This window comes from Grus americana, chromosome 5, assembly GCF_028858705.1.
Source record: "Grus americana isolate bGruAme1 chromosome 5, bGruAme1.mat, whole genome shotgun sequence".
In the NCBI taxonomy this organism is placed as follows: Eukaryota; Metazoa; Chordata; class Aves; order Gruiformes; family Gruidae; genus Grus; species Grus americana.
The window spans coordinates 43439756-43467154 of NC_072856.1; the positions used below are offsets into that span (position 1 = coordinate 43439756).

The window sequence follows — 27399 nt, forward strand, 5'->3', positions numbered from 1 at the left end:
CGAAAGAACCACGATCGCCTTCTTTCCACCACAAAACGTCTGCAACATGCCATTAATTTCTGGGCGATCTCCTGCAACATCCTACTTATTCCTAACTATGCACGTTCATTGTGATATATGCAGGCTCTGAAATCTGGCTCAATTAATTTGATTTTTTTTTCCTAAAAATATATTACAAACATTTCAATTAAAAGAATATATATACAGTGTTCATACACACCAGCGACATCAATTTCATATTTTACTCGCTGATATTTCGTGCACTCCGGTGACTACTTTTTTTTTTTTTCCCCTGTTTTATTTAATTTATAGAGCATGTACCTTCGAGACTCTATTTAAAAAAAACAAAAACAAAACCCCAAACCAAAACACCAACAAATAAAACAAAACAAGCAGAAAAGAATCTCAGGGAAAAAACCCAAACAACAAACAACAAAAAACCCCACGATAAATTCTTGGCTGGAGCTGGCAAGCCCATGATCTGTGTGTCCAACATGATGTACGTGGGATGTATGTGAGAGACACACACACAAGCTCACAGATCAGGATCCGTACACCTAATGCCAAACCAAACACTTCTTCCACATACACAAACACGCCGTGACCCACACATACTTTAATTCCTACCAGCTTTGTCTGTTTTTCTTTTAACTGTTAATATGTAGCAGTGTCTTTGACAAAGTTGAAATCAGCTGCGAGGCGTTGACATTTTACAGTTAAGCGCGGTGCAATACTTAGCGTGGGGATTAAAACAAAACCGGAGCCGGGCTTTGACGGCCGGGGAATATCAGCATCCCGATGCCCGGGCGCGGCAAGCCCCGTCCCGTCTCCTCCCGGGGCAAGCGAAGCTGCAGCCGATTTCCCCACCGGTTTGGGGTTTCCACCAAAACTGACTCAACTCGCATCGCTAACAGCTTTCTCGTACACCGCCCGTGAAATATTCGTTATGAAAAAGTGCTTTATTACAATAAGACGACCGTAAACAAGAAAGAACTTCTCTCCCGCAAAGTCAACGGGGGGAAGCCGCGTGTGTGTCAAGACGTCCCTCTGCTTCTGCCAGGGAAAGGGGGCACCCCTCTGCAAGCCCCGACGCCCCCTCCCCGGCCGCTTGCTCTGGGAGAAGGGCCGGGAAGGGCGGCGCAGCAACCCGGGAGGTACGCTGCCCTGCCCGCCGCGGGCCCCGACGGTGCCGGTACCCCCACCCCGGTACCCCCCGGCCAAGTGATGCCCTACCACGGTGCCAGCCCCGCTCAGCACCGCCCCGGCATTAACTGCACTTTCCGCGCAACTTACCGCCGGGCAGGTACGAAATAGTCATTTCTATTGTGGCGGGGACCCAGGTGCCGAGCACGCCTGCGAGGCAGAGCGGAAGGGCCGCCAGCACCGCGCTGTCCGTCATCTCTCCTGGCCATTAGGAGGGCGGCTGGGCGGCGGGGCCGCCCCCGGGGGCGGGCTCGGGGGAGCGATGGGCTGCGGCGCCCTGCCCAGCCCAGCCCTGCCCACGTTGCCCTGAGGTTGAAATGCAGAAGTCAAGGCTCTCTCGTCGGGAAGCAGATTTCCTTGTAGCCCTTTTTCCCTCACGCCCCTGCTACCTCCTCGGTGGAGATCAGAGAGCCTCGGGGGCTAGTGCAGCTGGGAGCGCAGGAGGCTGGGAGCCTGTCTCTGGGCGTAGGTCTCCGTTTGGGATTTAGGGCAGCCCCAGAGGTGTCCCGCTCAGAGGAATGGGTAAGTGGCTGGGAGCTGCAGGAGGGTTCAAGTGCTGTCAAGAGAGGGGGAGCACCCGTGCGCCGTCATGTGCCGCCGCCGCCGCAGCTCCCTTATTGACTTTGCTCGTGTTCCTACAAGTTGTAAGAACACGTTAAAGGTCAGGAGCAGGGAAGAGAGAAAGCTAATGACTGCTCGGTTTATTATTAATGTTATTAGGCGAGTGCGAGGCAGGATCCTAGCCGAGTGGATGGCTGGAGCCTGTGGCACGTTGTATATTATTCCTGACACCGATCTTAGCAGTTAACATTTTAGCACGTTTGTTTTACAGCCTGGTGTAATTGTGCTGTTAAGCGGAGGCGCTAACAGCACCAGAAACGGTCTTTAAAAAGTTACTCGCGACTCAGAAGCACCGCGTTGCCCTTGCCTCTCCCAAGATGTAAAAGAATTTCCTCAACTACTTTTCCTTCCTCCCCCTCCCCCACGTCTTCGAAAATGTTTTTCTTTTCTCTTCTTTTTCTTTCCTTCGTGTTCCTTTTTCCTGTGGCAATAAAGCTGACTTGTCTGTTGGGGCGATCTCGTTTTTCATCTCTGGAGTGTGCTTTTTCGGAATATGCTGGATGCACAATCCAGAGAGCTCCGACATTTGTTGCCGCAGGTTTTCTTTCTCTTTTTCTTTAATTTTATTTCTTCTCTTTATTCCCCCTCTTGTCTCTCCTTCCCCCCCACCCCCCCAAATTCTGGGGACATCCCGCTATTATAAAGAAGTGTGCGTGAAGTGACCGGGGGGGTCCTCGCGCTGTGACATCTGCCTTGTGATGAAGAGCAGTTCAGACGCCCCCTTCCGAGCCATTCGCCGTGTCCGACGGGTGTGTTTGTGTGTTTGCTTGCAGAACCTGCCTTCGGGGAAGTGAACCAGCTCGGGGGGGTGTTTGTCAACGGGAGACCCCTGCCCAACGCCATCAGGCTGCGGATTGTCGAACTGGCGCAACTGGGTATCAGGCCGTGTGACATCAGCCGGCAGCTCCGCGTTTCCCACGGCTGTGTCAGCAAAATCCTGGCTCGCTACAACGAGACCGGCTCCATCCTACCGGGGGCTATCGGAGGCAGCAAGCCGCGGGTCACCACCCCCACGGTGGTAAAACATATCCGGACCTACAAACAAAGGGATCCGGGCATCTTCGCCTGGGAGATCCGGGATCGCCTGCTGGCCGATGGCGTGTGTGACAAGTACAACGTGCCGTCGGTCAGCTCCATCAGCCGCATCCTCCGGAACAAAATCGGGAACCTGTCTCAGCAGAGTCACTACGAGTCCTACAAGCAGCACCAGCCGCCCCCACAGCCTGCTCTGCCCTACAACCACATCTACTCCTACCCCAGCCCCATCGCTGCTGCAGGAGCCAAGGTGCCCACCCCTCCCGGGGTGCCAGCGATCCCCAGCACCATGGCCATGCCCAGGACGTGGCCGTCTTCCCACTCGGTGACGGACATCCTGGGGATCCGGTCCATCACAGACCAAGGTGAGGAGGGGGGAGCCGGGGCCGCAGCGGCAGCCAGGCAGGGCCGGAGCGTTCGGTCCCCTGCTCCTGGGCTCCTTCCTCTCCGAGGGTCAGAAGGCGGTTTCGTGGTTTGCCTCGGGAAACCTCTCGCGTTTTCCCAGCCCGAGCCGGGTACTGAGCTTACCGGAGGATGTGCCTCGGGACGCGGGCATATCGGAGGTCGCGGGAAGGGCTGCAGGCGGACCAGCAAACCGTACAATATCGGCCGTCACCGCTGCCGTTGTGACCTGAGAAGTGGTGGCGACGTCGGCCAGGCGGAGCTGCCCGGGCTGCGGCGGCCCCGGGGTCCGCTCAGCCCCGGCCCGGCCCGGCCCCACGGCGGTCCTGGTCCCGGTCCCGGCCGGGGATCGCTGCCCCTCTCCAAGTCGCAGGCGCCGCCTTGGCGTTACCGAGAAGTCCATTTTGTCTAGTTTTCGCAATCAGGCCAAATTTGCTCCGGCAGGAAGTTCAAATGTCACCTAATTGCTTTCATTCTGATGCTGTATTTTCCTCCGAAGCGGTGGTCCAGGAAAACCAAACCCCCAAGATTTGCTTCTTTTATCCCTTCCACCTTCTTTCTGTTTCTCCGTCTGGAAACTGCGTCGCGTCTCCCAGCCGCTCGCTACGCTTTGCCGCAAAGAAAGGGACATTTTTTCCATTTCGGTCTCTGCCAGTGAACTAACAGTGAATGTGGTTAAAACAACAGTCTAAAATAACCTTCGCCTACAGCGATCTCTGTGTCCCACTCTTCCCTCCCAATTAGTGGAGGCGGGGGGGGGGGGGGGAAGGCTGTGATTTCTGTTTTCATTGCGTTTTCAACGGCAACAATCCGGTTCCAGCAGCAATTCAAATGCAAATTGATCCTGTAGGCATTGCAGAATAATTTTATTTTTCTTTTCTCAAAAAGGTGATATTTTTTCAAGCAATACGCAGGCACACATAAGCATGTTTTATTTGTATTCATACATACAAACCCGTAAGTTTCTGTCCTTCTTTGCCCTTTACTTCGCGATATAAACTTTATCCTCAGACCGCACTGGCACAAACAAACGTGTTTCTGAGTTGACTTTAACAAATACATGTCTGGCAATCTCTGCTCTGTGCTAGGGAGAGGTAGTGTTGGCAATGAACATTAAAAAGAATGAGAACATTACAATCACATAAGAAATGGAGGGTTTTTTTTCAGTGAGTTCCTCTTTTATTAACACCACATTGGCAGGCAGGCAGGCCTGCCCGGTGCCTCGGTTATCTGCCCCATCTCCCTCAGACCTCGGAGCTGCACACATCTCTCTGCAGCGTAAAATCTTCCCCCCTCCCCTTCTCATCAGAGAGCCGGGGCTGCTGAGCGGCCGATGCCCCAGATGGGGGCTGCTCGCCCTTGATTTATAGGATAAACTGACCTTGCTGACACGGAAAGGAAGCCCCTATTCATGGGAAAGTGTGAGATCAGCAGAAAAGGGCGCTCACCGAGAGAGCTCAATTTCTTAAGACAACTTCAGATTTGTGCCTTTCCCCAGCCTCGGTGAGGGGCCGAGCGAGGCGGTGTCGCGGGGAAGCCCGCTCCCACGGCGGCTCTGGCGGGCCCGCAGGCCACGATGCGGCCGGGCGGGGGGCTCGGGGGAGCCATCCTCCCCCCAGGCTCCCCGGCGGGGCCCGGGGAATTTGCCCGCCTGCAAAACAGCCCGGTATTCCCATGCCGCGACTGATGCGCGTGTAAAGGACGGGACTTTCATCTTTTTCCCCCCCTCTTTCTTCTCTTCCTCCGTTTTTTCTTGTGTTTTCCTTTTATTTTTAAATTTCTCTTTGTGTTTTCTTTTCTCGTTTTTTGTTTGTCCCAAACTTGTTTGGAGCCTGGTTCATCTGCAGCCGTGTCAGGGTTATTTCTAACAAGGGTTGTCGTTTGTCCTCGGGCCCGCCACACACACGAGGCGATTCCCGTAAATCCCCCTTAGGAGATCCCGGGGGACAATTGCTGGGGAGGGGGGGTCGGGGGCAACTCCGTCCCTCCAGTGCAGAGAACGCGGGGACGAGTGACTCGGCCAGCTCCGGGCTCGGCTGGCGATCGGTGCCGTCAGCTGCACGGAGGGAACCCACTCCCTTCTCCCCCCGGATCACCCTCACCAGGGGCTCCCGGGAGGCTTAGCGAGGTGTTGCGGGCGAGGGACAGGCTTCACCTTAGCTCTGCCTCACCGACTGCGTCCCCTGGGGAGGGGGAGACCTCTCCGGCCCGGAGCAAAGTGCTCCGCATCCCGATCCCTGCCTCTAACCCTCCGTTCCCCCGTGTTTCCCAGCAGTGAGCGACAGCTCGCCGTACCCCAGCCCCAAGGTGGAGGAGTGGAGCAGCCTGGGCCGAAACAGCTTCCCCCCCCCGGCCCAGCACGCCGTGAATGGGCTGGAGAAGAGCTCCCTGGAGCAGGAGGCCAAGTACAGCCAGGTAAAGAGGGAGGGGGGCGGAGGGCGGTGATACACAAGGCCCCCTGAGCTCGGCCGCGGGCTTGTGGCCCTTGCCCGGGGCCGCCGCTCTCGGTTTGGAGCCGGTGCCGGCCTTCCCTCGGTTTTGGTTTGCAAACGAGTCCGCCAAGACAGGCGACATCGGGAAAGAGCCTGGCTCCCTCCTCCGCTCTTCTCTCCGCTCCCTCCCTCGGCACAGCCGCCGCGGCCCCCCGGCAGCCCCCAGCCCGCCTTTCTCCTAGCCGAGAGGCTCCGGGCGGGCGGAGGGCAGGCAGCGCCCGCATCCCGGCCGCCCCGGGCTCCCGGCGCTGCCCCCGCCGCCGCGGCACAGCCCGCCCAGCAGATACCCGAGAATCGCCGCGTACCGGCCCCCGCCGGCTGCCCGCCCGCCGACCGGACCCCGCCGCGCCGCCCACCGGGGCTGCGCCCCCGGCCCGGCCCCGAGCCCCCGCCTCAGGCCGTGCCGTGCGGTGCCGGGCCGTGCTGGGCCGGGCCGTGTGAGCGGGCATGTCCCGCCGCCGCCCTTAAAGCCGTGTTTTACCCTGTAAGCAGCGTGCTCTGTAGGCAGGGGAATAATTTGAAAATGAGGTGTAATTGCTTCCTACATTAAGCATTTTTAAACGCTTAAGTAGACGGCGAATTTCCTACGTTTTAATTACAACACAATATAACTGTTACTTAATAAATCTCTGTCTAAATCTCTGTACTTGCTAATCAAATCCCATGCCAGGGGAAAAGCTATAAAAGGCTTAACTGTTACTAGCTGGGAAAGCACAGGTTTTGAAAACTTTTTTTTCCGTGCGATGGAAACATTTCAAAACATATCGCAGGTTTCTCAGATACACTGACTTCCCTGCCCTTCATTTGTTATTGCTTACAACGAAGCGGAGGTAAAACCGCAATCTCTGTTTAGCGTGTTCCCATTCAAAGACCGAGGTTTTGGACATATTTTTCCAGTTCTGTGTCTGGTTTTGGATTCCATGTCGAGGAGACTTTTGTAGCTCGTATTTGGTGCTGAGTCAGAGCCTTCCAAATTCAAGATGTGGAGCGCAAACTGTGGGAACGCTTGCAAGGAGGTGAATGAGGCAGAGTGGGAAATATTGTAGGCCCCAAAGGTGAACAACCCTTTTATTCCATATATTGCCTGACAAACAATATACCGCCCTTAATGCTGTCCTATTTGTTATGTATTACATTTATCTATTATTCCATTATTGTTCTGTTAATTTCATATCACAAATAATATGCACTGTAGTATAGTCATGACTGTACGGTTAAAGATAGAACTAGAGTTAGATCTGGAGTTAATATTCCTCCTTCCACAATTTTCTTTAAAAACAAAACAAATAAACTGTTAGCAGTCTTACTAAAAATGATGGAAAGAGCTTGTCATTATTCTGTCAAGAGCAGCCGTACCGTGGCTGTGTTGTCTTAGGTTCCAGGCTGGGCCTTCTGCACACGATTCTGCTGAAATACTCACAGGATCCGGCTCGTAGGCTATAAATTATTGCCTCTTTTGGAATCTCATTTATCTCAACGGATGTGTTGAGGAGCAATGTTATGGAAATTGGGTTACTTTTAATGCTGGTGTTGGAAACTATTTTTTATCTTTTTTCACTCTTTCAATACTTATGCTTTCATCTTCATAGTATATCACTGTTCTACTGTCAATACCAGTTTTACTTTAAAGTTTTGTTCAACCTGAAAGATCACCTAATAAATGTAATTTAAATATATTCGCTATCTAAAAATGGAGCAAATTGCTATTAATAAAATTGAATTAATTTATCAAAATACATTGTCCAGAGAGTTTAAAAGGGCAGAAAAGCTGAAAAGTGTTTATCCACAAGGTCATTTTCAGAACCCTGCTCACTGAAAGACGACACAGAGGAGATTTTCCCCCCTTCCCTGAAGTAATATGGGTAAATAGAATTTGATGTTGGAAAGTTCTAACATATAGATCAGTCTATTCATGTAGTATTCAGACTTGCTTACCAGAGAATTCATTCACATGTACATTAATTGCTCTATCACAAATTTACTACCTTTCTAATTTAGAATGTATTCAGAGAAAATTCATGTCAAATAAGGGTGTGAAAATGTGGTATTTTGCAGTTTTTGCAACATTCTTTTTGCCAAAAGATTTATTCCAACCAGATGCAAAGTGAAATTTATGAACCGACTTACTTACTAGCTGTCCGTTTGCTGAAGCGCAGTGAGTCTGGAGTGATGGTCTGTGACAGTAAAGTCTCACCCAGAGGCTCCGGTGTTCTTAGATCTTTACATAGTCTCTTGCAATGCATGATGCTTTGGGTGTAAATAGATGAGCAGGGCACAGGAGAGAACATTGGTTCATTTGTACGGATCTAGCACAGGGGTATCTGGAATGGTGGAAAATAGGGAAGCCACAGCCATAATTTATGTGCCAGAAGAACTACAGTGAAGTAGACTCTGTCTCTGGGCTTCAGGGTAAATGCTGTTTTCCTCACCTCCTTTGGGCAAAGCTCATTACAAAAGCTGGGTGTTAAGAAGGCAGACAGCGGATTTCCCCCAGAGAAGAGAACTGACTGTTCTGTAATATTCCAGTTTTACGTATTACCAAAGTCAGCGGTGCCTACAAGAGGAGTAGAGCAGCAGGGAATCAAGCGCGTGTGTTTTACTTAGGCTTTCCAATTACACAACAGGAGCAGAGGGAATGTGCTCTGAAACACAGTAACAAAGGATTTTGTGCGAGCAGTAGGGAATTCTGCTGTTTCCAACGAATATCAGCTATACATTTTAAGCATCAACAACATTCAGGGTTCACCTGTCCACAGCTTGCAAACAGCTCCATAGCTACTAGGCGGGTGAAGGACTTGTTCCCCCAGTCTTAGTCATGGACGATAATATTTTCCTTCTCAAGAAATCCCCTGGAAACTCCCTCTGCATGAGAAAGGCTAGAAAAATTGAGCCCGAAGAGCAAGGTCTTCTGTACTTTTAACATCTATTTATTTGATCCCTCCTTTTAGATGATACAAATTTGTTTTAACACATGGGATCCTGTAGGCTTTTTTCAGGTGAAATTCTTATTGACCTCCCAGACTTGTCAGCTGGCAGCCAAGGCTGATCTCTTTGATGGGTTCGAACTTGCTGCATTTCACCCCTTGCCCTGCACATCAGTGGGAATTCGGCCTGGGAAAGGACTCCACAGAAGAGGCAGGAAGACTTCACGTTTTTGCCTCAGCAATACGCAGTCACGTTCGTTTAACATGAAACTGAACCTCTGCGTGTAGAACATTTTTCACTTTCAGTAGTATGAATTTCCTGGTGTCTTTGGGGCCTTTGTTTGTGATGTTGTTCGGTATTTGGGTTTGGGGAGTTGAAAGCTTTGCCTGGCAGACTGCGATTCTGTACCAAACGTTCCCCAGGAAATCACAGAGCTACCTTGTCAAGTTTCTATTCATTTTAATTACCTGATGTCCCAAGTTGTTGTTTATATGTAAGCAATTACATTATATTTTCCCAGTGCATCATATTCACAAATTTGCTGTACAGCTTTGCAAACAAAGTGACTATGAATCAGAGAAACTGAAAAGGAAAATAGATTTTTTTTTTGAAAGCTTGACAGTTTTGGGTCACACACATTTCATACAGAGTTCAGTTATATTGCAGTATTGAGACCAGGAGGCATATTCAACGTGGTGTTGGGGGGATGACTTCTACAGTTAATTATATTATTAATACAAAGGATGAATATTCTGAGTATATTATGCATTACACAGCTTATACTGACAGCTGCATTAGGGAAAAAAAAAGCTGAAATCAGTGAAATACAAACCCATTTGTACCCTGCATTTGAAATGAAAACATTTAATAAATACGTATCATATTTAAAATGCAGTTTTCAGACATCTGATGCTGTGACTTTCTGGCCTAACGTCATGGATGTGCAAACTGAAAAAATCGTGGTCTGTATTGACATATATGCAGACAATCTGACATATGTCTGTATGATTTGTTGAGAGGCAAACAGCTTTGGAAATTTTTTTTTCAGAATTATTTGCTGTGTGCATTGCAAGAAGCAGATGTGCACATTGCCAAAGGGAGCTGATACTCATTAATGGGAAAAAGCTTGTAACTGGGGGTCTAAGAGCAAGTGGTTGTTGCAAGCTTGCTCCTGGAAAGGGTATGCTACTTGGAGTTGCTGGCATCACTCCTCCTAATTCAGAGAGGCTTGTGAACATGGTTTGAGTGAAGTCCTCCTCTGACATATTGGGCAGACCCCAAAGTACCACCCGCTTCACCGCTGTCTCAGCTGAACTTCATCATGTTAGTGGCTTGAGTTTTCGGCTTTGCTGGGACAGCCCTCCCTGTCCTTTGGTTGCATGTGTGTTAGGGGTCATGAGCTCCATGTGCTTACAGCACAGAAAGGAAAGGCTCCATTTTAGGGCAAGTGATTGCAAATAATTGTGGGTGCAATTCTGGACAATTCTTTGCACAGAAAATGTAGGCAATGTAAATATTTAGTTCCTGATCTTTGTAGATGAACAATGAACTGTATATGCGGTGGCCAAAGCATCTGTATTTGGTTTTATCTGCAGCGCTTAGAACCCACAACATACAATAACTTCTTTGGGAATAAGATGAAAATGTAACCTTAATTTTTATGGCCAGTTACATGGCCCTCCTACACAGATTATTTATTGAAAGAATTAATTAGCAGATTACTTACTTGGCATCTTAATATTCTAACTCAGGATTCAGGCAGTTGGATTCCTGCTATGAGTCTGTGCAAAATCCATCAGTGATAAAGGTCCCAACCTCCGGCTCCTCACTCATACTTGGGGTGGGGGGAAGGTGTTGAGGAGAGGTGCTTATTTGCTTTCTTGCTGTAGTACCTAGCAGAATTGCTAGCAGAGTTTCTGTCTGGTGCAGGGGTTCAGACCTTGGCTTGCTGACTGTCTGGTTCTGTGTCACTCTCGTTAGGATCTCCAGACCAGTGCCTGTTATTAAAATACTGTCACTAAGATGGCTTGCTCGAGGTCTAGGCATCCATGTCATTGCATGTTGTGGGTGAGGGGCATGAGCTGATCCCACTACATGCACCCGATTCCTTCTCAGGTGATCTGGATGGCACCCCATTCGAACCCCATTTGTGAGACCTGCCTCTTACTGGCCACCTGCTTCCACGGCCAAAACACAGTGCCCTGCCCACCAACCCACATGGCTTCAGGGCACTCCACCCGGAGGAAACTAATAAAGAAAGTCAGAGAGGTGAGTGAATGGTATAATGACACTCGAACTGCACTCTGAGCACCCTCTGCTTAAAGGGCCCCAGCTGGCCAGGAGCTCCACCATGACAGACAGGACCAGGACTGAAAAGCGAGAGTGACGGGAGATACCTATCACAGCCAAGGAGCAGAGTGCCAGGGCAAGGGCAGGACTTGGTCTGGTCAGTCGTCTGGTGCTTGCAGTACAGTGGGAAGTAGATAAAGACTGTATGGTGTGTTTGAATTTGTCCGTTGTGGCAATTTATCAGCTCTTAGGAATTGCCTACATACCTAGTCATAATGACCATGGACATTCAGTAATCGATGGGCTGTGACTTCACCCTCCTTAACTTACCAGCTTTCCATTAATTGCTTCTGTAGATTTGCGAGACAAGGGCACCGCTGTTCTGGCTCTCCCTGAAGAGGACAAAGTGGGGACTTTACCAGTTTGACCCCATATTTGCCCAGCTTCTAGCCATCAAAAATCCTTTTAGTGTCTCTGTGTCTGTATGTCTCCTTCTTCCAACCTCAGTTTCATTTAAATAACACCATATTGAAATTACAATAATTAAATGTATTATATCAAGAAGGCATTTTTCATAGAAACTATTGGTAATACATTGTAGTTTTAACTATCAGCGTAGAAAGAAAAAATGTTTATTTCTTTCAGTGTATTCGCTTGTTTAATGTCCATGTGTGCCCTGCCCCGCTCTAGATTTTGCCAAAATACCAAGGGGGAATTGTTATGCAAATCTGTTCTAAAACTATGGGAATCTGTTGTTAGTTCCTACTCAAGGGAATTTGCTTATATGGCATGATTTTTTTCTGAGCTTTCCTTTTGTCCTTGTAAGCACAGTATATCTAAGTATATTGGTATGTCTAAGGGTGACTCAGGTTGTGTCTTTGTCATCAAAATGAAGCTTTGTGCTCAGAGCAAACGGAATTGCTTTTAATTCCACTTTAAGCAGCCTGGTTGTGAGATTTGTTAAATAATAGAATATAACCCAAGACCCAGCACCTTCACTGGGAAGGCAGTGACTGCCATTTATATCATCCTTCCTAAACTGGAGTTCAAATGGAAAGCAACCATTCCGTGAACGTACAGACCTTGCGCAACAATCCACCTTTGGGAGACATTTTAAGTGAACATATTAGTGTGTGCCGTGCGTGGTAGATCTCACTTCATTGTGAAAACCATCTAAACCCATCCCTCTCGTGAAGAGGCGTTGGAAACACTTGCTCCCCCCTTTTCCCTCAGAGTGCGCTTAGGTTTTACACAACCTCCACCTTGTCTCCATCGTGCCCTTTTCTCCTACGTCTCTTTTCCTCTGTTGTTTTTGTAGTGGATTCCTCAGTCTCTGAGAAAGAAGGGGTTTTTTTTGCTTTTGTTTCTGCTGTAGTTTGTTTTGGAAAAGACATAAAATGCCCCTGGCTCCTTTAGGAAAGGATCGGTGATGGTGTGTAAATTCAAGTTACTATTTCCAAAAGTGGGGTTTTATTTCCCTGAAGAGGCTGAGATTTAAAATTTGATAAGAAAACATAATTAAGAGTGATCTTGATGCATGTCGCAACTATAGTTAAAACACTCAATTGATATTATCTGATTTCTGTGTTATTCAGTGCAGCTGGGGATGCCTATAAGTAAAGGAAACAACTTTAAGTTAATAAAAAAGCACATTAAACACGGGGAATGGGATCTGCTCGTTATTAGGGGAATGAACATTATTTTAGAAGGAAGTAGTGTGATTTTCTCATGCAGTACATTGCAATGCATTGAATTTAGTAACAGGAGAAATAATTGTAAAGAAAATGGCATCTTTGTAAGAGACATAGTATAGGATTGGGTAACTAATTGCATTTGGAATCTTAAGGCACTCAAGCATGCAAATAACTCTGCTTAACTGTGACTTCAACTAGAATACCAGCATTGCTTTGTACGACTTACTTACCGTGAAAGAGAAACACTGTAATTCCCCATTCTTCAAAGGTCTCTTCCCGTTTTTCGAAGCTCAGTCTTCTGAGAATCAACTCAGCTCAGCTGAGCAACAGACTGACTGTGGCCCATGTGTTATTTTAAAAGCTGCTCAATTCCAAAGCATTACTGCTGTCCAGTCTTTCTTGAAAATAAAGGCATATGTTTCAAAGTAATATCCTACCTACAATATGTTCCCCCCTTCTGTTCAAGGGTTTTTGGATGTCAAAATTATTTAATGACAGTGTCCTCACTTTTCAGAATCTGTTCTATTCTCTTTTGCTTGCAGTGAAATTGATAGAAAATGGAAGGGGAATATGTTCAGTAAAAGAAGTTCATTAATCTAAGAATATGGATATATGGTCTAATATGAACTATGAAAAGATTTTTGCAAGAAATTTTTCCAGCATTATAAAAAGACAGCAGACACTGGTTTGCAGGGTCATCTCTGACTAGCTTATTCACATATGTCTTGCCATTTTAGCAATTTTATTACGTTTTTCTTAGAAAGATTTTAACTAAAAAGTGTTATCGTAAACTGGAGAAATTTACGCAGTGCTCACTTTTGTAATCCTTGTGTTTTAGGTAACTCTTACCTGTGTTGGCACATGAATTTTTGTGGGACACCGATCTGAATGAGTGTTTGTAGGATCATGTCATTTTTCCCATTGATGCTGTAGCACTGAATAGCAGTTTCAGAATTTAGCTCTAATTTAGTTAACTACAATTTCTACCAAAAGATTATTTAAGGTTATGAATTTTAAAGCCTAAAGCAACATAGGTGTCTTACATCTCTTGGTAATGCCATTTTCCTAAATGAGATTTCCATTACAGGCCTGCTGATGTTTTACTTGGAAAATTTGTTTACCCTTCCCTTGGGATCCCATGTGTTGGTTTGATTTATAAATCATATTTAACCTCCAATTAAAAAGGGAGATTTAGCATGTTTGCTTCCTTTATGTTTGCAGTTTGTGTTTGATTGCTCCTAGTCTTGTTGCCATAACCTTTTTGACTGATTATGTGCACGCCACTAAGTACATGAGATATCCTCTGGGTTTTTAAGGTATTTGCTCTTCTGATTGAAGGACTAGATATTCAGCTCTGCTCCCTGCTATGTTTTTCCCTTGCTGTGGAAAAAATGACTTCTCCAGTAGCTACTTTGTGACTGTGTTTTCAGGACATTCAGAAAAGATTCAGCATTCCTAGAAATTGTTTTAAGTCTTTCATTTTGAAAAATGAGCAGAGAGAGGGTGTCCGTCTGCGGAGCTACGGTAGCGTCCCTGCAGCTAAAGCTACTGCCAGCTCTCCACTTCGCTGGGGAGCTGCTGCTCTCAGTAAGACGGTTGTGATACCTCTGCAGATTTGTTTCGTTTGCTCTCGGGGAAAGGCTCCGCGCTGAAGGATCAAGGCAACGCGCTGAGCTTGCTGATCCAAGGTCAGGAAGGATTCGTTCCATCCAAGTCAGTGTTAGAATTGAGAAATACAAATGAAACGGCAACCTTATTCACCGGAGGTGTGTTCCCCAAGTCTTGACACAGGCTGAACTCCTGCTGATTCCAGCAGGGGAGTTTTGGCTGAGTCACTGTCCAAGCTCATTAGGGCCAGTGAATTAGGTAACTCGAGCTTGATGCCGCTGTTGTTTCTCCAGAAACATTTTTTTTTTAATAGACATTTAGAATACTTCTACAAAACATACACTCTTAGTCTATGCAATAAATTATTTAATAAAATATTGTAACAATTACATTACCATGGGCAAGTGATTCAAACAATTGGACATAACTTTAAAATAAGAAGAATCATTTCCATTCTTTTGGACACTAGAGTTAGACTATAAAACTGAGGTGGCATCCACCTGTGGCATCAAATCTGCTCTCGTTTGTATTCATGTAAACCTGAAATGAGATAATTTACGTTATTGCTATTAATAATAACTAACAAATGCGGTTCTGTGATTTTGAATGGTATTTCCGAGAAAATTTAGGTGACTGGGTAATTTTCTGAAACATTTAGAAGCCACATGGGAATGGATCACAGGGAAAAGGTCTAACTTTGATACTCAGAGAACACATGCCTAGGAAGCAAAAGGCAGAGAAGGAAAAGTAGATGGGGGATGAAACAAAACAAAATAATATCAATTAATTACAAGATAGAATTTTAATTTATACCACAGTGTCTGAAAGCACAGTGTAGCTTGTGCGTTTTTCTGGTATTAACATGGCCAAGGCGGGGGGGGGGGGGGGGGAAAGTCAGGTAGTTTGTCTGACGTGGATTGATTGGGAAGTTTGTCCAGAAAGCTGGTGCCCCGTCTCTCCTTACAATGCACGAGAGAGGAGGCTGAAGCCGTATGACTCATTATACCAGCATAACCTTCATAACAGAAATCAAGGTGTGGGTTATCTCTGGTTTGGAGAGGAACTGTTCTGACTTTTAGGAGCCCAAAGAGCTAATAGAAATTACTTGTTCCAAAGGCAATCCTTCATAAGCTTGGTTCTAGACTTGCTTTTCATCCACCCACCCCATCTGTGCCCCAAATCCCAAACAGACTGAAAACAACAACAACAACAGTCTTCTCTAGTTAGTCTTGTACCTAAAGTGTCTAAAACTAAAAATTCCCTCCGTTAAAACTGCTGAATCAACTCCTTCACTGGTGAAAATACATGCAGCCGATTTGTTTCAGCAGCATCATTTTTTGTGACCTGAAGAGAGACTTTATGTCCACCTTGGCTTTGAATTCTGGCCTGGATGTTCCCTTCGCTGGCACTGGTGCATATCAGCAGTAACTTGGCAGAAAGGCACCAGACCCAGCTTGTTTGTGATCCTGGCCCAACCAGTGTTGTTTTGCAGATATGTTTCTGAGAACATTTTTATCTGGATTTGCAAATTGCTGGGCGGTCGTGTGTTCTAGGTTTTGAACACAGCTCTAAAATTTGGAAATACTTATTCTGTAAGTTGTTTCAAAACATTGTTAGAAGCAGCAATTCAGAGCAAATATTTCTCTCTGGTCTTTGTAGAAGCTGGACAGTAAGTGCTTTCAAACAGGAACCCTTATCATTTGCACAGCAGAGGTTCTTGTTCAGTTAGAACTACATGTTTGTTTGTTTGATTTTAAAAATTAGATTTCCCTTGAAAAGCAATGGTTTAAATTAAGAAAAAAAATATTTATAGAACTTAAAAACCAGGTTCAAGAAGCTCTGCACTTAAAACAAGTTCTAAGGGTTTTAAAAATCCATAAACACCATGGGGTTCTTGCACTCCTAATTATGAATGTTTAGATTTTGGTGTTCATTTCCTCTGATTGAAATACTGCAGGATGAATTATTCATCCAGTATATACAGGGTCATGGAACTTAATCCCCTCCATTTATTTTAAGTGAATGTCATGTTTGTAAAAAGTGCCAGATTGACAGACAAGACTCAACCCTTCTGATAACCTATGCATTGTATCTGAAGCTGTTTAGAAGTAAAAACTCTTGTGGTTAAAATTATTGGGTCAAGTCCTTCACTGATGAAAGTCGGAGATGAAAATCAGGGGGTTTTTTTGAGTAGCATAGTTTTAAATCACATAAGGTGAGGTTTTCTCTATCCTCTCAGCTTTAAATTCAGACCAGAGGAAGACTCTGGCTGGTTTGCAGCTATTCCTCAAACCTCCCCTGAAGCAGAGCCATGCTCCGTGCCGGGCCAGTCCTTACCCATCCCCAGCCTGCTTGGCTGGCTGAAAGCACCTACTGGCATTCACGTCATCATGGTTTTGAGTGGTAAAGCTTTGTAGCCCTGGAACTGAAATAAGAACGATTCATTAATTCAGCGAGGCAGCGACAACAGCTTTCCAGCATTGGTGGCCTCTGACAGGTTGCAACTGGTGGTCCCTGCACAACTACCTCTATGGCGTGCCCTCAGTAGTTAGGGCGAGATCTTTCTCATATTCAAAATAGTTAGAAACTATAAAAACATCTCAGTTGCAATTTACCTAAAGGGTGGTGGTGGTGGGGTAAAAGGGTTGTTCTGTCTGTTATAAATCAGGGTAGGTATTCTTTTAAATTAAGCTTTTACAAAAGCTAGCGAATCTTTAATCAAGTCCCTTCTGTTTTGTCAGTAACAACCCAAGTAGCACTTCCAGTGTAATTCAGTAACAGTTACAGTTCAGAGACTTTCATTCACTTTGTGCCCTAAGACCATACTAAGGAAGGCCACACAATGACAAATACAAGTAGAGGAACATACATATGATTGGATTTAATATTCATCAACAATGCCTGAGTTAACGCGAGCTGTTCAGGACCTCAGATTTGCCCCAGATCACGCGAAGTGATCACTTTCTGGTTGCTGAGAAACCCCTGGCAGCCTCGCCTGTAAGAGCTGCAGGAGGTGAGGACATGGGCTTGAGCGTCGGTGGACCGGCAAAGAGGTGGCCTGTTGGCACATTGCCTGGCAGAGATCTAGCCTGTGCCCACTAGCACACAATCGGCCTCTGTCCCTTGGCACAGCCCAGGGACCCTGCCTGACAGCCTGTGTGGATGAGGCCACCCTGTCTCTGGCAGAAGAGAGGAGAGACATAGGGCTGGGTATTGTGTTGCTCACTCTCAGGGCCAAAGAATTGTCCCTGGTCTGTTTTATTTACATGTACAGAGTCATCAGCTCCAGGGACTTTTTTTGCCTGCACACAGGATTTGGACATAGCAGGAAGTAATTTCTGGAGGACCAAAAGTTGCCTTTGTCACAGATAGCACTACCCATGTACTCTTGGCCTGTGATGGTGGGGTGGGGACAGGTGCTTGGCAAAGTGATTGCTTCAAACAGTATTGTGCCTTGGCATAATGCAGCACTGTGCACAACTTTGAAGGATGCATTTACAGTCTTATTCTTCCTCAGGTGAGATGTTGTTAGAGCATCTGTCTTTTCTAAAGAGCTCTAAGAGGAAGTGCCAGCGGTTGGAGATACAGCATGGCGGTCTGTACAGCATATGGGAAGCATTTTCTCTTCTTCTCTGTGGCAAACGAGGCCTCTGGCATTTCCCAGAGCCACACGTGGTAGAGGGGAGCAGTGACAACACAGGAGGCTAGAGGTGCATGCGTCTCCCCTGTGGCCTAGGAGGAATCTTTTCGAAAGCACAGCCAAGGGTTCACAGGACATGACCACTCACAGTGAGGATTCCTACTTAAAATGGGGCTTCCAGGCACATCCTTGAGTGCACTGCCTGGTACCAGCCTGCCTGGGAGTGGGCAAGCCTGGAGGAGCAGGGTGGCCTCGCAAAGTCCAAAAAACCCCTCTTCTGAGCCTCAGGGGCTGGAGGTTTGTGCTGCCACAATGGCTATGAGACTCTTCAGGGACTTGCCCCAGGTCTTTCCTCCTTCCAGCTCCCCTTTGGGATTTCTGTAGTTCTTCTCTCTGCAGGATCCCTTTGGGTTGTGGTTCTTGATGTCCCAGTGTTACAAAATGGCTCTAATGGCTCTACTGACTCTGTGAAAAGCTTTTTCTTGCTGTTAGAAAAACCGGGGAGGTGCTCTTTTCTTGTTTCACATTCTTCTGAGAAGCACTTTACGCGCTGGAAGAGGCAGGGAGCTTGGAGAACAGCAGCTTTTTAGGGCCTGTCACACTTTTTACTTTCCAGTAAACTCAGTGAAATAGTTTTCCCTGTGATTTAAGAAATGTACTAATTTACAGTGCAATTATTTGAAGGTTTATATTAATTAGCATTGTTGCAAACACTGATATCTAGAGCTGAGGCTACAGCGTAATTCTGAGACACAGTAGGGGACATGTAATTGGAGTTGAAGGTCAGGTCACATATTTGGATTTTCAAAAGAATAAGGCAAGTTCAGCTTCAACGAAGTGTTTATGGATTTGGAATGACAATTACGTTGCTGCTGCAGCTGTATGTTTTGTACTAATTAATATACCTATTGGAGGCTTGTGGCTGGGATCCTGTCACTGCCTCCTGCTGTTTTAGATTGCTGTACACATTTATATTGACTCCAGCAGGATTACTGCTTGGTTTCCCAGTGGCAATGAGAGGATAGTCTAGTCAGTGGAACTGTGAGTTACACTTGCAGGAAACTCATGAGCCTGAAACCAGGCCAGTTTATGGAGGTAAATACTGGAAAGGTGCAATCCAGAACGGAATTGAACAAGTGAAATGTTAACATCATGTGAAGTTTTAGCAGAAGCAAAAGTATGTTTCATTTCTTAACTCTGCACTATCCAGGTTATGTCAGGTTCTACCAGGTAATTAAAAATGGCAGATGCTACATGATTTGCTGAATTGAAACCTGTTCTTTCGTATTTGGATAGGAAATGTTTCTGGGAAAAAATACCACCCCAAATTCTGAAACATAAACACTACACAAATTGAAACTTAAGCAAGATAAATGATCTTAGTTTGTACCTGTTCTGCTGAAGACACATTTGCAGGGTGTGAAATAAACCACCGAACGCTTTTTATTTAAATAAGGAGTCATTCATTGTGAAATCCTACCGTGGCAGACTGAAGGACTCTCCCTTCTCTATTTAAATAGAAACCCTTCTCCCCAGCCTAAGGAAGGACCTAGGAAAATAGCTCGCAGGAAAGGACCCAGCCCTGCAATTGTTTTGTGTACAGAAGCCCTATTGAAACCAGGAGAAGCTGTGAGCAAAGAACATTTGCAAGGTTATATCCCAAGTACCTAGAAAACAGATTTTAAAAAGACATCATCAATAATAATAATACTCTAGTTCTGACTCATGCTCTGAGCAAACAGTTACCAAAGAGTTTAAGATGTTCCCACCCCCCCAGCTGCTTGTTACCTCTCTGCTCCGGGGAGCATTGCTCCGGGATCCGTGCCGGTGCCTGCCCGCTGCAGCTCAGGGCTGAGCCCACCCTCCTTCGGGACTGGGCTAGGCGAGGCGCTGGGATGGGTCCTGCTGCTGGTATGGCTGTGGTGACTGCACACCCAGCTTAAACCGTCACAGCACTACCTGCCCGGGCCTCGCCACAGTGGCCAACACCCCATGCGAAATTTGGGAAAGGTGGGTCAGTATTACAACCCATCCGCTCCAACCCATGGGACTCATTGCCAAGAGGATGAAGGTGCTCAGCGAGAGTGAGGGGCCAATCTCATCACAAATAGCTCCAGCGGTAGCTCTCAAGTGGAATGATTAGATGCAACCATGGGCTTAAGGATTCCCTGAACAACAGGTTGTGGGAAGGTGGGGGGCACATGGGGTTCCGGCCCTGCTCAAGGTGTGTGTTCCCTCAATTTCTGTTGCTGGGACAGGCTCCTGGGAGAGGTGTGCAGGGCTGATGCGGCATAGCTGGTCTTGAAAGCAAAGCACAAGGGGGTCACTGTGGCCCTGAAATCCAGGGGAGCGATCGTGGGTGGCTCTCTGGGTGTCCCAGGGGCATCACTGGCTCTCATTCTTGTACAAAGTCTCTGAGGGCAGCTTCTTTTCCGGCGGGTCCGCTGTGTCTTACTCTCTTAGAAACATTTTTCCCTTTCCTTTCAGGCACCCAACGGCCTCCCGGCTGTCAGCAGTTTTGTGTCAGCACCAGCCATGCCTCCCTACGCCACGCCAGCCCAAGTGTCACCTTACATGACGTACAGTGCCGCCCCGTCCGGCTACATGGCCAGCCACGGCTGGCAGCATGCTGGAGGCACCCCGCTGTCCCCTCACAGCTGTGACATCCCCGCCTCGCTGGCGTTCAAGGGCATGCAGACAGCCAGGGAGGGCAGCCACTCGGTCACGGCCTCCGCTCTCTGATGCAGGAGCTGGTCCAGGACCACCACGAGCCCGCTGGCTGGTCGTCCCCTGAGCCTGGCTCACGGACTGTTCTCTTCATGCCAACGATACCTGGCATTTCTTCTCGTGACTTGTCTCCAGTAAGGCTTTTGGGATTGAAAGAGTTGAAGATGACATCAGAAACTGAGAGACGTGTGGTGTTGCGCTCTTTAAGTAAAGACCTTGCATCCCTCAAAGGGCTCGTGGAGCCTTGTCCCACTCTCTCCTGGTCAAACCACACATATTTATTCTTAATCATCACAGACTTTCTAAATGTGCAATTGTTATTAAGATTTGTGTAAAAAAAAATCAATAAAGAAAAATCACCACAGAAAATTCTGCTATGCCTCGAATCAGCAAAGGCGGCTAAATGGAGGTGTTTGCCGATTGCCTAGAGAACAACCCTTTCATCGATGAGGTTATACAATCCACTGCTACTGAGAGATCACTTTTTGGTTATTTTGTTGGGTTTTGGTAATCAAATATAGAACCATGGCAATATGTGGCTCTCAGATTCTTCTGTCATGTCGCCATCATCAAGCAGTAGTAATACCTTTGTGTTTTTATCCATTTGTAAATATAGGCTTTTGACACATTTGTTTTCACCTTCCAGTACATTTATTTCTACTTTTTTTTTTTTAAGTTAAAAAGTTGACTTTCTAGCTATTTTCTGTGTCTTTGTGTGGTGGGGTGATAGCCTCGGGTGATGAAGTTTAGGTAAGGTTTTTTTCATCATGTTTTTGTGCCTACGGTGGAGGCTTCAACATCTCATGAAGTACAGTTATTTCTTTAGCAGAAGATTCAAAGGCAGAAATCCAACCAAGTAACTCTCCCCAGCTGTAGCCAGCCTCCCGGATTCATGAAACACTACATCCATGTTCAAGTGTACAAACAGAAATGGGTGGAAAATATCTGAACAAAACTGAAAACTGTAGAGAAAAACGCTATTAGCGTGCAACCTGTGCAGAGATGCTTTCAAAGCCAGGTCAGTCAAAAAACTCACTGAGAAACAGAATTGTACCGTCATTGTTGGCTCACTTGTGTCCAGCGTTTTCAGCCCCAAGATTATATTGTAATTTTTTAAAGAGGATTTTGTCTTTCATTTCTTCTTTAATGAATGTAAAATAATGGCTCTTGGTAAAGTTTACATTGTTGTTCTGAAGCATTTTTTTCCCTTTTAGGTATACTGGTGGTGGTGCTACAAACACAGATATCATTTAATATTAACAAATCCCTTTCTACATTTCTGTATCCAGTGGCAAGTACTCTGTGCCAGTTATTTTGCTTTAAACTTTAATCCCAAGAGAGCTAACGTTCTGATCTTTGAAAATTTACTTGTTTTCCTTGGGCAATAATAAAGTTCTGACTGTTATTCCGGAATGCTTTCCACATGCTGTAGGTATGTTCAGAATATGAACGTAGAGAAAAAAATAATTAAGCCTGGTGTGACATTTCATATCCTTCATAGAATATTAATATATTGTGTATTTTTAAAAATGTTGTGCAATAACCTAAATTACGCTAGAGATAGTTAAAGCAGAGGAGAATACTTCATTCTTCAAATACTGCTCTATCTGCATATCATATTAAACATTCATTCAGTGGGAAGGTAAAATACAGTCCCCTCTTAAAACACAGTCCTCTTTTTGTGAATTTCCAGCTTTCATCACTGAGAAATTTTCATAATAATCTAAGTAATCAGTACAAATGTTGCTTGCAGTGTATCCACTGAAATATAGATGGACTTAACTGGTTGCTGCCACCTTTGCTTTTTGCATTAAAAAATAGTTAAAGGAGCTGTATTTCTATAAAGAACACAGGTATGGTATTATGCCCCTAAGGAAAGAAAGATCTGATCTCGGATGTGATCCCGTATTCTTCAGCCTCAGTACAGCAAAGGTATTCGACAGCTGTTTAGCTTTAACGAGATGCTGAAACCCTTGTTATGCAGTAGAACACTTTTTAAAGAACGTTTCTTTGAAACCACTAAAGGTACCGGGCGCACAAGTGCATTTCCACGCAGCTGCACTGTTAGTGACGTGACGGACGTTATTCTGCCTCAATGCAGTTGTAGCTGAAAGAAGATGAGCCTTAACACCATGAAAAAGAAATCGGTTTAATTCCAGACAAGCTCTGCGCTGAAAATAAAATGGAGGGAAAAAAAGATAAGAAAAAGATCAGGAGTCAATAAATGATTAAGTTGGCAACAGGATTTTAGCTTTCAACCTATTTGTTTTACTGGATTAGAGAATTATTGAGTATTCTTACCTGTACAGCATTAACAAGGTACATCAAAGGAAAAAAACCCCAACAAAACCCAGGAAAAAAAAAAAAAGCGTTCCGTAGCACAATTTTCTGAGCTCCAAGAATTCTCAAGCCTATAACAAAGTGTGCCTATGTTAAAAGTTTTCAAAATATTCCCAAGCAACAAGAGGTAATTTCTGGAATAAAAGTCATCTTTTCAGAGATTTCCACGAGGCATTACTGTGTTTTGGGAGATAGAGAGACAGATCCTTAGCTTGTATCAGTTGTTTGCATTATCTTCTTTTCAGCTAAATCAGCATAATTTATAAAGCAAGGACAAGACATGATGTTAATTATTCCTCACGTGGGAATACACCATCATGAACCGTTTTTGTTTTGTGTTTGTTTAGGTGCAGCTCTGAGCATCTGCCTGCTGTATATAATGCCTTACCCCCGAGTGGAGAGTCAGTGGGGCTGTGCAGAAAGTGTTGCTCAGAGTGAGCAAAGGTACCTGACCTTGGCTCTTGGTGAACTGCCTGTGATGGATTTTTTTGGTGCGAATTTTCATAACTTTTTTTTTTTTTTTTAAACGCAAACCTATGACACAGAATACTCCTTTGCCCAAGGACTTTTTTTCCTGCTTATATTCACGGGTAAACTGAGAAACACAACACTTTAGCTTATTAACCACACAACTTTAAGCCACTTTACAATAAACAAAGAAGAAAAAAGAATTAAAAAATAAAATAAAATAAACAAGGATCAGCTGCTGCTGTCAGGTACAGGGGTATAAATCCAGAGTGAACCCACTGAGGTGAATGGATTAATTTGGGAAATATGCGGTATATGTGATTGCAGAATTTAAGTTTTTAATCTGAAAAGCCTACGCTCCATTCCCAGAGTGTCAAATGTTTTCAAAGAAGTCAGTGAAGCTTAATACTCCCTTCTATGACAGCCCCACTGTGTTTGCGTGGTCCCGGTGCAGAAGACCTCCGGTGTAAAACTGAACGAGATCCCATATTACACCAGCAGTGATGGGGGATTAGGCTGGCACGTTCATGGGTTTGTTTTCTAAAACAGTGCTGTGTTTTCTGCTTTCTAATGGTTCTCTTTTTACCAAAGATCAGGCTGAGCTATTAACTGAAAAAAAAAAAAAACAAACCATGTTGGAAAGGATGTAAAACCGAAGGCTATATATGTATATACAGTATGTTTAAAGCCTTTTATTTTTATATTTTGAATGCTCTAAATTAATAAAAGACTAATTATAAAGCATTGTGCTTTTAATTTTCAAAATTATCTTAGTTGTGTCTTCTCTTTGGCTAAGTACTGATAATGAAATGCAACGACAAGGAACATTTGCCTTAAAATGATAAACTGTAACAGAGCTAATTTCATTGATTTTAGCTATGAAGTAGCATAGGTTTGAGAAGTCACTTGTCAAATTTAGACAAAAGAGACATTTATTGAGCATGTCAGTACAAGCATCCTTGAAAGCGCTGAGAATGCATTTCTATTTTTAGGTTTTTGTTGCTTTTCTAATGCATTAAAATCACTTGTAAGACGAGACTTCACATGTGAACTGCCATTTTCAAGTAACACTCTGGAAAGATATTTCTTTAGGATTGCTGGGAAAAAGGTTTGTACCTCCTTAAGAGGAAGAACATTTGAAGTTAACAATATGAATGTAGTATGGGGTGATACAGAAACTTTCAGCAAGTGCAAGATATGCATTCGTTTGACAACAAACTGAGTTTAGATAATGGGAACGTTTTTATAACAGAATAATGTTTAATTTTAAGTTAATTAAAGAGTTCTTGAAAAGAAACTGTAGAGTGGCACAACTGCATGAACTGAAACTATGTCTTCAATTAGCATAGCAGAAATGATCAGATTTCACAGAGTTACTTAGAATGGCTAGTAAATACAGGAGTATATCTCTGAAATACTATTTATATTTACAGTGATTGGGGAAAGCAACAATTTTAGCTCTAGAGCAACATTTTTTATCTATAGAAAGGTGCATTTCTTTGAGGTGTATGGCTAGCTAATTATGACTGCATATGTGTTACCAGTCTAGAACATTGTTTCTCCATCCCACGGTGGTAATGAAAGGCTAAAGGTGCAGTCAAGGTGCACTGAGCATTTTTATCACAGGACAGCTCTTTAAGCAAGAGTATATGAAGGTGGATAAAAAACTTACAGTAAAATCTCAAATGCCTAAAAGTATTTCTTTTTCCTGTCCATTTATTTACTCTTTTCTTCTGTGATTTTCACTGTTGTTTTGCACTTTTGTGTAACTTGATTCAGAATAATTATTTTCAGTATCTTCTGTGACCTGAGTGAGATTTATATGATATATATGGCTAAGAGGGACATTTAACAGTATGTGTGTTTTTAAGGTTGTGGCTAGTCGTGCTGTCCTTTTCTACCCTAACTCCCAAAGCCTTAGGAAGCTCATCTATCACTGTTGAAATCGTCCTGGACTGAATTGAAACTGGAACCAGGATTGACGCAAGAGTTTGCAGAGTATGGGTTGTGTTCTTAATGTGGAGTCGATGGAGCTGTCAGTTTACACTAGCTTAGTATCTAGCCCCACAGGATTATTCCATTTTTTCCTTCAAAATCCCCTGAAAGTTATTATCTTGCTATTTCAGCTGATTTTTTTTAAAAGTGTATTGACTACATAGTATAATTCAGTGTCCAGAATTTTCAGTTTGTCCTTGAAAAACTACCTGGTTCCTATGTCTCCTTTATATTTTCTCTTGATCCAGTAAAACAATTAGAAGTATCACTTGTGCTCTTTACTTATGCGCTTACAGAAAAGCACGTGCTTAAATGTTTTCTTGGATCAGGACCTGAAGACCAAACTTGTTTTGAACTGTATTAACATCAGTGTCATCTGAGGGCATTCAACACCATAAAGGATGAGAAACACTTTTACTTTATTAAAGTGTGTTTTAGAATGCATATAATTTTAAAGAGTACATTTTTCAGAAGTGCTGCTTGTGATCAGCTGTGTCCTGAAGCCATGCATAAACGTATTCGTAAACCAAAAGCATCACTGCACCACCTGGAAGAAAAGATATTATTTTACTACATACAAAATTCAGTGTTTTCAAGATTTTGTAGGGCATTTGTACTGTGTAATCTAAACCAGGATATGGCAAAGCCTTATTTGCAAAATGGATAATTCTACTAATTCCCTAATTCATTAAAAATTCACCAGTTCTTAAACCATACTGATTTTACTCAATATTAGACCATAAAGCTGATGTGAAAAGCTTGTATATTAAATCAATCACCCTCAGTGGTGATTTTTCCTAACATTTTTTCTAGATTAATATTTTTCTTTGTTCTTTTACAAGTGAAGCTTTTAATCTGAATATGTGTATATTTGTGTGTTTGTTTAGAGTTAGAATTGGCCGTGAAAGAGCAACTTGAGTGCTGGAATGACAACAATTCATCACCAGGGTGATGAAAATGCTTCCAGGTAAGATTCAAGAAAGGTTTTCAGCTGTTTGTTTACCATGTCTAAAGCAGAAGATCACAGTATTAAAATGAGTATAATCTTCCTCTGCCTGGCTATGAATCCATAGGCAAAGTTTTGATCTGATGAAATGGCATTATCCGCTAGAACTGATAACAGTATGAAAACCCAGCTTGAATGTCATAAAGTATCTTTACTGCTAGTGAAGCCAGGCTAAAGCCCTTCTGTAAGCAGGCTGTAATTACTGCATGAGCTGAAGAAGGGAACATTTCAGGAGGTGCATATATTAAGCATACAGAGCAGCTTCTAGTTGGAGAAGATGGGGAAAGAGAATCAGATTCCAGGCTGCAGAAGTAAAAGTGCGTTACAATGTGCTACTTGTGGGTGTCAGCACTGGGGCACAAATATCACAAATATTTTCTTTCCTTTGCCTTTGCCTCTTGGCTCTGTTAGTGGGTCGGAGTGGCACCTCTAACAAACAAGTCTTCTGCTGAACTGGGCTGGCCTTTCTAGGTAGGTGGGATAGGCTCAGACAAGCAGGCGCACAGAACTACCACATGAATTTTCCCATGTTATTTATCCTAACGAACCATCATCAGACTTGAAACCCTCTATGAACAGCAACTCACAGGCAGCTAGACAGAGGAAAAGTTTGCAAAAGGCTTTGACCAACAAACAAATCATAGACACAATGTCTAAGATGTGATGTAAACCCAAATCAAGGCTGATTCCAGTTCTCGTACTGTGTGATCTGTTTGCGCATCTCTTTCCCTGAAAGCATTCACATGTTGAAAGAAGGAATTACCTTTCCAGTCACAATAAAGATTGCATTATTGTTTCATCGGAAAGCCAAATCTATATATTAGTCAATGGGACTACAAAAATGTTTAAAGCGAAGTGCACACTTAACTGACTTGCTGGATCTGGGCCAGAACGCATAGTCATTTGTAAGACGGAAAATTTTATTCCAAAATCTGCTGTGCTAACGGGTACTGG

At 44.6% G+C, this 27399-nt stretch overlaps 2 protein-coding genes across 6 annotated transcripts in view; one reads left to right on the forward strand and one right to left on the reverse strand.

The window, feature by feature from the left end:
• The first annotated feature begins 1584 nt into the window (after positions 1-1584).
• On the forward strand, positions 1585-22422 carry PAX9 (paired box 9). Of its 2 annotated transcripts, none has more exons than XM_054826666.1 (4): positions 1585-1725; positions 2598-3224; positions 5537-5676; positions 20397-22422. In XM_054826666.1, the coding sequence occupies exons 1-4, from the start codon at positions 1722-1724 to the stop codon at positions 20649-20651; spliced, it is 1026 nt and encodes a 341-aa protein (XP_054682641.1). In that variant the 5' UTR covers positions 1585-1721; the 3' UTR covers positions 20652-22422. The 2 variants fall into 2 exon arrangements, with proteins under 2 accessions (XP_054682641.1, XP_054682640.1); XM_054826665.1 differs by having other exon boundaries at positions 5534-5676; positions 20397-22118.
• Positions 22423-24256: 1834 nt separating this feature from the next.
• The window catches only part of SLC25A21 (solute carrier family 25 member 21), a 261114-nt gene continuing 257971 nt past the window's right edge, over positions 24257-27399 (reverse strand). For 2 of the 4 annotated variants that reach the window (XM_054826670.1, XM_054826669.1), the window contains one exon: positions 24257-25986. In XM_054826670.1, coding sequence (XP_054682645.1) covers positions 25907-25986 — 80 coding nt within the window. In that variant the 3' untranslated portion in view covers positions 24257-25906. The remainder of the gene's footprint in view (positions 25987-27399) is intronic. The other 2 variants (XM_054826668.1, XM_054826667.1) reach the window with 2 other exon arrangements.